We start from the raw sequence: 10,042 nt of genomic DNA, 5'->3' as shown, positions 1-10,042 counted from the left end.
AAATAAATTTAACTCACCAATCATGGAATCTCAATTTCCTTCTACATTTCATTAGCAATTTTTTTGCACATCCCTTCATTTCCTCCAAAAATTATATCATCAACATACACTACAACAATTAAGATTTTAGCTAAATCAGTTTTGAAATATAAATTATTGACAATCGAACCCTTTTGAAAATCTTGATCAATCAAGTACTTATCTATCTTTCCATACCAAGCTCTAGGAGCTTGTTTCAATCCATGCAGGCCCTTCTTCAATTTGCAAACAATGTTTGGATCATCTTTCAGCTTGAATCCTTCTAGTTGTTCAATGTAAACTTATTTCAATTCTCCATTCAAAAATGTTGATTTCACATCTAGCTGATAAAATTTGAAATCCTTAAACGCTACAAAAGTCAAAAACATCCTAATTGCCTCCATCTGAGCAACTGTGGCATATGTCTCCTCGAAATCAATGCCTTGAATCTGAGTGTAACCTTTACAAACCAACCTTGCTTTGTTTCTCACAACCTTTCCATCTTCATCCAATTTGTTCCGGAATACCCACTTTGTTCCAATCACATTCTTATCTATCAGCCTGTTAACTAATTCCCCTGTTTGATTCTTCTCAATTTGATCCAGCCTTCTTTCATTTCCTTCATCCAATTTTGATCATTGTAAGCTTCCTCTATTGTTTTCGGTTCAATTTTTAATAGTAGACATAACAAAACTTGTTCTTGAGCTGCTTTGCTTCTTGTGATGATTCCTTTGTTCTTATCTTCAATAATCTAATATGTTGAATGATTCTTCTGAACGTTTCTCAGGGTTTTAGATGTAGATGTCAAAGCTTCTTGAGTTTTCTTTTCTTCTTCTTTATTTTACTCTTCCCCTTTTTTGTCATCTGGCTCATATCCTACCAATTTGTCAAATTCTTTAAAAGTGTCTTCATCAACCTTCACATTTGCACTTTAAACAATCTTATTCAGCCTTTTGTTGTAACACCGATATGCCTTGCTCCTTGTAGAGTACCTAGGAAAATGCCTTCATTAGTTCTGCTATCAAATTTTCCAGGATTATCTTCATCTCTCTAGATATAGCACTTGCTTCCAACTACCTCAAAATATTTTACTGTTGGGGCTCTACCTTGCCATAGCTCATATGATGTCTTTCCATGTCTTTTTCAAAATATAATTCTATTAAGAGTGTAGACTGCAACATGAATTGCTTCTCTCTAGTAGACTTCTAAGAGTTATGCTCCTTTGATCATTGTTCTAACTTCTTCTTGAATTGTTCGGTTCATCCTTTCCACTATACCATTTTGTTGAGGTGTACTCGGGGCATACAACTATTTTTAATATCATGTTTCTCATAAAAGTTGTTAAACTCATCAGAAGTGAACTCTCCTCCTTTGTCAGACCTCAAACACTTAATCTTTTTGTCAGCTTCGTTTTCAACCTTAGCCTTTAATATTTTGAATTTCTCTAATGCTTATGACTACTCTCTAAAAAATGTAACCCATGACATTCTAGAATAATCATCAATTAACACATAAAATACTTCTTACCTTGTATGCTCCTTGTTCTGGTTGGATCGCATAGGTCTGTATGCACTAAATCTAACAATCTGGTGGATGAATGCTCCTTTCCTCTGTAACTTCCTTTCATTTGCTTTCCAAATTGACATTCTCTACAGATGAACTATTATCTGGTATAGTCAGTCTCGATAAACTGCACTCAATGAACTAATATTTACTAAGTTGTCAAAATTGATAAGACAAATCCTCCAATGCCAGAGCTAGCTATCATTGATTTAAAATAACAAACAATGCTTCATAACTCCTTCTAGTAGATACGTGTTTCCACCAGTCCTTTTTTCCTGCTGCAATAACAATTCCGGATACTTTCTCGATCTCGCAACCATCATCCTAAAAAATAACATTGTAACCATTTTCACACATTTGTCCAACACTCAAAAGATTATGATGTAATCCTTTCACATAGTAAACATTGTCAGTATTATGTTTTCCATCAAAAGAAATAGAACCAATTCCCACAATTTGTGTTTTCTGATCATCTCCAAACCTAAATGAACCTCCATCATACTTTTCAAGTTTTACAAACTTACTTTTGTAACCACTCATATGATTTGAACATCCACTGTCAATAAGCCATTCATTTCTATCTCTTCTAACATGTAAAGCAATAACAATAGTCTTAGGAATATTAATCTTAGGTTCATCATTTTCTACCAAAAACAAACAATCACCATCTTCATACTCTGATATACTAGTATCATCTTTGACATAATAGGCTGTTTTATTAAACTTTCTTTTACCTTCTCTATATTTTTCTCTTGAACCTTTTCTCCGAACACCTAGTAGCAATATGACCAATCTTTCCATATTTAAAGCATTTAAGAGGTAACATACCTTTGTATTTACCAATGCCCTTCTTTAGTTTCCTTACAAAGTTCGCTTCCATCTCATATGAACTTTCATCTTCCAAATCTTCTTCAGATGCTTTAAAGGTAGATTTAGTCTTAGCTTTGTCTTTTCCAAACTTCCTTATCTTGAATGCTGATAGAGTACCATATAGCTTCTCTCTGGTGAACTTCTTTGGATAATAGGTTTCTTCAATAGTTGAAATCTTGTCACTGTAGCTTTTCGATAGAGACATCAGAATCTTCTCAATTATGTCTTCATTTGTTGCTGCCAAGTTCTCTGATTTCATTTACCGCACTATCAACCTTCTGAAAATAGCTAGTTATGTCCTCTCCTTCTTCCATTTTCAAATTCTCATATCTGTGCTTAGCTGTTAGCTTCTTTGACAATTTCACTCTATCATTCCCTTCATAAATATCTTTCAAAATTTCCCAAACCTCATAAGTAGTATTCAATGAAATAACCTTTGCCAATCCAGTCTTAGTTAAAGCACTAAAGATAACATACCTTGCCTTTTCATTTTCTTCACAAGCTTGAATCTCATTTGAAGTGGTAGGACCATTTGTGAGTTGAACATGTTGAGTTTCCATAACTTTCAAAGTGTTGTATCCTGAAGAGATAAGGTAGCCTCTCATCTTCACTTTCTAGAAACTATAGTCAAATCCTTCAAAGATAGGAATAGTCAATTTATATGCCATCAGATTAGGATTTACCTTAAGCAGTTAAACTCTTCTCCAAGGAACCAAAGCTCTGATACCAATTGTTGAATATCTAGGCAACAAAGAGGGTGGGTGAATCAATTGACAACTTTAAAATAATTTCTTTTATTCTTTTCACATTCAGACCAACTAACAGAATTAACTGAAACATATACAACACGAAAATATAAACATACAACAGATTAGATAATGAACACCAGATATGATGTGTAAAACCCAAGAAGGGAAAAATCACGGAGAATGTTAGTTCTTAATATAAAACACCAATTAAGGTGATTTTTACCAAGGGTGGATCACTGCCATAATGCTCGCTGTAGGAGGGCTCACTGCCCATTTAAAAAGGCTCATTGCTGAAGAAAGAGAGAAAGAAAGAATCGACCATTGAAACACGAATTGCAAAATTGGACTGCTTTCGGTGGCTCAACGCCAACACACTCTCACATATCACAAACAATCAAATCTTTCCTTTCTTATCTTGCATATCTTCAATAATAACGTCACACCTTTTTCATACTAATATAATCAAATCATCCTCATATATATACTGTCTTCTGGGAAACATAATCTTCTAAGTTGTCCAAGGCAGAGACCTAAAATAGGTCAACACTAAACAATCTAGTGGTGGGAAGGAATGAGAAGTAGACCACACCACAACATACACAAACGATCAGATGAACATGTTACAATCATTATAAATTCCAGATAAAAAAACATGACTCAATGCCGCTACACGTCCTCAAATTCCATAATTAATTAGGACCTAAACATCATTTCCCAAAGCATAAAAAATATGAATGGGACCGATATACATATGAACACCATATCCAATAAACAAAAATATCCAAATCACCAACAACACATCTTCCAGAGCACCAAAGATTCCAGGAACACGTATTTCGGATCACCAATACCAAGAATATCAATGGCAACCATAATGTTAACATCAATGACAACCATTTATAATCATCAACAACATATCTGCAATAGAATGAAGGACCAATAGTGGCTACATCTCTAATAATTTGTTTGAATTAAGAGGAATGAGTCACATGAAATGGAATAACATGAGAAAAAAAAATTGGCAATGAAAGACTCTATAGCTTCTCATTCTTGCACATTAAAGCATAGCTTCAATTGACCCTCCCTTGTCATCACCACTCACCTTCCTCTTTCCTCTTGTGCCAACTTGACTAGTACCAATAGTGGATGACACTGGCAAAGATGATTATGCACTCTCAAAAGGTGTCGACATTGTCACACCTTATTTCCTCATTTCCACCTTTGTGTGCAATCTATGACACTCTACTCTTTCATCTTCTTTTAGATTTGGACAATATTTAACTCCATAACATGTAATACCGAAAAAATGAGACCTTACCCCTGTGTAGCTGTGACAATTCCACACTCTACCCCCTTGAATTTTTTTTACTTTTGATTCTTAGGTGTAAAATATTGGAGAAGAGGTTTTCTCTTGTTGAAAGGACCCTTTGCATATGTTTCCACGATTGTTTAAGGGCACTTAAATAAGTTTGGTTGTTGTCCACTACTACCCTCAACACTTGCACTTGTATTTACACCTCCCACTTCGACTTTATTCTTAGTGCTACTATCACCCTCACCCCTACACCTTTTTTATAAAGATTGAATGCAACCTTAAACTAAAGAATGCAAAAAATAAAATAAAATTAGACATTCATGGTTCAAGATTTGAAAAGAATTGGAAAAAAAAGGATGAAAATCACCTCATTCAAGCTTCAAGCAAGATATTTTCCTTTTATCACCTATTGCTCATCTTAAAATGGTTGCTTGCTTTAAACCCTCTTGCTACTCCATTTTTTTGATAGTCACACAAATGATGAAATGAGTCAAAATGTTTTGCATATTGGTCTTCATGGCGACCTGGGAGGTAGGGGGCCACAAAATAATTAAAAAATATATTTTTTGCAAGTTGAGTGCGTGTTTTTTTTTTGAAAACAATCCCCTGATGTCGAGAATGACCCGTCATCTCCAGGATGGTTGACGTCCTAGATGTCCTTGGTTGTCCTTAACGTCAGGGGACATTGTCATCGAAATTCGGGGACATTTCCTATTTTTCTTTTTCAAAAAAGAGGAAATGATGATGATGTCCCTAGATCATCCCCGTGTCTTTAGAACGGGGACATAGTTTTTAGGCCTAGAGATGCATCCAAGATAATGTAGCAATTTAACCATTAAATAACTCTCCATCTGAAAATAAATTTGGATTATTCTTCTCTAAATGCATTACCTAGTTCTTCTTTATTTTTAGTTTCTGCCAAGGCAGGATACTATTGCATCCAATCAATTTATTTATTTTATTAGTCTAAACAATCAATGCATGAAATTAGAAATTTGAACAACAATTCTATATAGTGTAATTAATTTCTTATAAATAATAATTAAAAAAAATTCATTTATCTTCCTTCTTATTGGTTCATGTAGTGTAAAAATTATATTAATTACAAGATTAATCAAAACAAATGCAAAAAAGATGAAATAAAATTAAAAGACAAGACAAAATTAATTTCAAAAGAACAAGAGAAAAAGAGGAAAATTATTACCATTGTGAGCAAGTACAGATCCTTCGCAACTCCAATTGAAAAAATAGTACATTTAAATTGAACTTCCTAAACTTGAGTTGAATTTGGTTTCTGAATAGGTATATAAAGCCTCTAGATTGGACTTTGGGTTTGAGGATATTTGATCACCGTCAGATTAATTTATATGCATGGTTTGGATGCATTCTTCTTCGATCTGTAGACCATTGATTTGACCAATCGATACTTTCTCAGATTTGAAATTTGAAGTAAATGTCATTCTCTAAATATGATTTTGTGCATATTAGCGGGAAGCGATCCATTAGAGAGAGAATGGAGTGCGAGAGCTAAATTTAGAGGAAGTTTTTAACCAAAAAACAAAAAAGGTTTCTTAATAAAGTTTAATGGTGGAATATTTAGTCATTTGTAAAATGCCTAAGTAGGGTAAATAATTTAATAGTGAGAAAATTTATTAAAGTATCAATATTAAAGAATTTTTAAAATTAACATTTAAATATAAATATACATCAAATTATTATTATTATTATTTTTTATCTAACATAAATTATCCTATAAAGATAAAGAGTGCATACTTAGTATTCTTGTCTTTCAAATTAGTCATTCAATTTAATTTTTTAATTAGTCTAACCAATTAATCATTCAATTTAAATTTTTAATTAATCTAACCATTCAATGCATATAAATAAAAATTTGAACAACAATTCTATTGTTTGTAATTAATTTCTAATTTAATAATTTAAAAAAATCATTTATCATGGCCCCAATAGTATATTGTAAATATATTAAAGAAATATTTAGTTTAGATTCAAGAGTTATGCTTACAATTGCAAGTTCATTATGAAATTCAAACAAGTTAAATATAATATTTGGTATTTCGATGGAAGAATATGATGTTAAAGGTTTTTATGGATTGATTTATTAATATGTTTTAATTTTAAGAGTCTATCCATGAATGTCTTAGAATTTAAAAAACAATTAAGTGCTACTTTGGTTTAGGTTTTCATTTGTGTTTAAATTAAATCTTAATTAATTTTAAAATATATTTTTTAGAGTTTTTAACATAAAAACTAATCTTAATAGTAAACCTTAATTACATCTAGCTAAAAAATGGGTAGGTATTTTTTGATACTTAAGTGATTTTTGAGATAGATGTGTAAGTATTTTTTATCGACAATTTTAACAAATTATTTAGTCATTTTTTTAATATGTAATAATAGTATTTTAATTAATATAAAGTAAAGATTAAATCATAAACATCGTCATAATTCATAGTCTAATCCTAATTACCAATACACCATTACCATTTCTATTGCTTTATACATATGAAATACAAATTTTTTATAGAGCCATCATACAACAAAACCCTATCCATTACTTGTCCATACAATCACTTTCATATAACCCGACATACAAGATTTTACATATCTACTAAAATACAAAAACTGAATTTCAAATTTAGCATAAACCCTAAACGCTAGACACCATTTAGAATCAAACAAAAACATCATTCAACAAGTTTTTTATTTACTGTATAATAAAAAACAACATAATTGACTAGACACAAATCCTTATTCTTTCTTCATCGATTTTAGGCTCGTTCACCCAATAATCACTCGAATCAAAATTGCCTCGCTTGTTGCCCTTTTGTGTCACCTCAATGCCTTGACCCATTCCTTTTCTTTCTCCCTAGAAAGTCCTTTAGTGCTTCCTAGCCGATGTATGCCTCCACGCAATGTTCCTCTTTGTTTGAGGATGCACTCCAACAAATGAAAGGTTGCATGGGTAGAGTGAGCTCTCCAACTCGAATCCCCTCCCCTCTCCTATTCATAAACCCAACTCCAAGTTGCGCTATAGCCATCAAAGATTTCATTCTGAACAACCATTCTTCTTTTACACATTTTTGCATCACCCACTCAACCTCTTCCTTCTTCCTAAGCTCCAATCCCCATGCCAGAACCATTAAAACAATATCAATATTATTTTGGTATTGATGCTCTGCATTTATAAATTCTTCCGCGAGTAATATATCCATATCTGCAGAAAATAGGGTCTTCAAACTTGAAAAGGCTTCACATTCTTTTCTCCGCAGTCTTTCCCAGGAATGACAATTATTTTTTAGTGGTAATGAGGGTAAATTTTGCTTTCATCTTGCTCAGTCCCTCACCACCCATCCTCTCACTTGCTCACCTGTCACAATAACATCAGACAAAGCTTGAAAATGCCACCTCCCCATTATATTTATAGAATTGCTAGCCCGACTCCTTAATTGTCCATCACTTACCATAAATCGAGTCTAGTTTGGTAGCGTATGGTGCTACTCATGAGTCAAGACTCACATTTCAATAGTTCTCCAATACTTCATTTAAACACCCATCATTTAATGACACAACAAATTTGGATAGTGTGTCCACAACAATATTTCCACCCCCTAAAACATGAGATACTTTAAAATAGTTAAAAAGTAAATAGTTTTTAATCACTTTAATATATTTATTTAGTCTCCATGAGAGGGCCTCCCCTCTTATCGCTGCACTGATAATTATCATTGAGTCCCCTTTTAAATGCAATCTTGTGGTTTCAAAAAATTTGGCCATTTTTATTGCAAAAAGAGCTACTTGAGCCTCCACCTCATAGATTGACCCCTCCAACAATTTCTTCACACCCAAAATGATAATGTTTCCACCTCAATCTCTTCCCACAAACCTAGCTCCAAATAGTCTCGGGTTCCCCTTCGATGCCCTGTCACAATTTACTTTGATCCATCCATCTTCGGGTTTGCTCCATTCCATCTCTAACTGGCCCGTTGAGACTGGATCAACCCAGACATGCCCATTAATAGGCTAATTAATTAGTCATCTTAGAATGTATATAATTATATTACTATTTTATTATACATATGAAATTTGTTATCCAAATTTTAATAAATTATTTAATTTTCTTATGAAAACAAATTTTTTGATTGTTTTATATATTTTTAAAAATTTAAACAAAAATAAAACAAATATTTATTACAAAAACATTTATTAATTTAAACTAAATAAATGACCAAAGCTAGTTTATTTATTTATTTTTCTTATTTTATTCTAATAGATCAATGAATTATTAAGGAAAAACAAAGTGTTTAAGAAAGAAAGCTCATGTGAACAACAAAAATAAAAAAAACAAATTCATTTCAATTTTTATATCTATATTTATTATTAAATACTATTAAAATTTTAATACATTGATATTTAAATGATTTGAAATTTAAAATAAAAGATAAAAGTTTTTATTATCATAGTCACTCTCTCATGCTTCACCATTTGTTGTCATTGTAGAATGCATCTAACTCCAATGACACAAATTTAGTTTATTTTACTTTAGAACTAATTTAAACAAATGATAGCAACTTTTATCTATTTATTTTTCTCTCTCCCTCTCTTTGCTTTCCTCTATATATCACTTCCTATATCTTTACCTTTTTATCTCGCTTCTCTCATTATCTCTTTCTCTTTCTATTTCTCCACATTGCTCTATCTCTAATTCTCCATACCTCTCTTACTCTTTGAACATTTTTCCTTCTCTATATATTTATATATTTATATCTCTTATGTTATCTTTATCTCTCTCCTCTTTCAACACTATTGAGAGTAATTGACACATTACGTTCTTTGTTAACTCACAAACTACTATCTTTTGCTCCCTCTCTTTCTCATAAATTTTGAGAAAAACTATAATATTAATTATAAAAACAGTTAGAAACAAAGCAAACTCGAAAATGTATATCTAACCCTTAAGATAGACCAAATATAACATTTATAATGTATAAGAAATATTAATATCTTCATGCATTCCAACGACTGAATAACCATTTCCCCGCATTCCATCAGTTGTCATCAAGAACAGGTAATTTCAGATAGAGAGTTCCTTTTTCTGTTATTGGGAAGGCGAAGTGCCTCTTTTCATTTCAGCACAAAATCTTCCGACTTTCAAACAACACAACAGGCTACGATGAATGCTCCAGATCGATATGAGAAGTTTGTAGTGCCCGAGGGCACTAAAAAGTATGTTACATCCATCTCTTGCATCACCATCTAAAAGTTACAGTCTACATAGAGACGTCCTTACATAAATAGAAGCGTCTATTGGGCTTTCACGTTGGCAATTACATTTGGGTTTGGGTTTTATACAGATGCGCAGTTGATATTTTTCTATTGGGTTTTACAGAGTAAGCTATGAAAGAGACATGAAGATTATGAATGCTGCAACTTTTGTCATCGAGAGAGAAGATCATACAGTAGGCAATGTTGTCCGTATGTAAGTAGTATTTCTACACAGAGACATTCT

The 10,042-nt window shown here is 32.2% G+C and overlaps 1 protein-coding gene across 3 annotated transcripts in view; it reads left to right on the top strand.

Moving 5' to 3' along the window:
• Positions 1 to 9,508: 9,508 nt before the first annotated feature.
• The window catches only part of LOC131036836 (DNA-directed RNA polymerases II, IV and V subunit 11), a 51,147-nt gene continuing 50,613 nt past the window's right edge, over positions 9,509 to 10,042 (top strand). Inside the window, exons 1-2 of one of the 3 annotated variants that reach the window (XM_057968829.2) lie at positions 9,509 to 9,759; positions 9,923 to 10,012. In XM_057968829.2, coding sequence (XP_057824812.1) covers positions 9,707 to 9,759; positions 9,923 to 10,012 — 143 coding nt within the window. In that variant the 5' untranslated portion in view covers positions 9,509 to 9,706. The remainder of the gene's footprint in view (positions 9,760 to 9,922; positions 10,013 to 10,042) is intronic. The other 2 variants (XM_057968830.2, XM_057968828.2) reach the window with 2 other exon arrangements.

This window comes from Cryptomeria japonica, chromosome 3, assembly GCF_030272615.1.
Source record: "Cryptomeria japonica chromosome 3, Sugi_1.0, whole genome shotgun sequence".
NCBI classification, from domain to species: Eukaryota; Viridiplantae; Streptophyta; class Pinopsida; order Cupressales; family Cupressaceae; genus Cryptomeria; species Cryptomeria japonica.
Note: the sequence above shows the minus strand (reverse complement) of the source record. Positions and strands in the feature narration are given on the sequence as shown.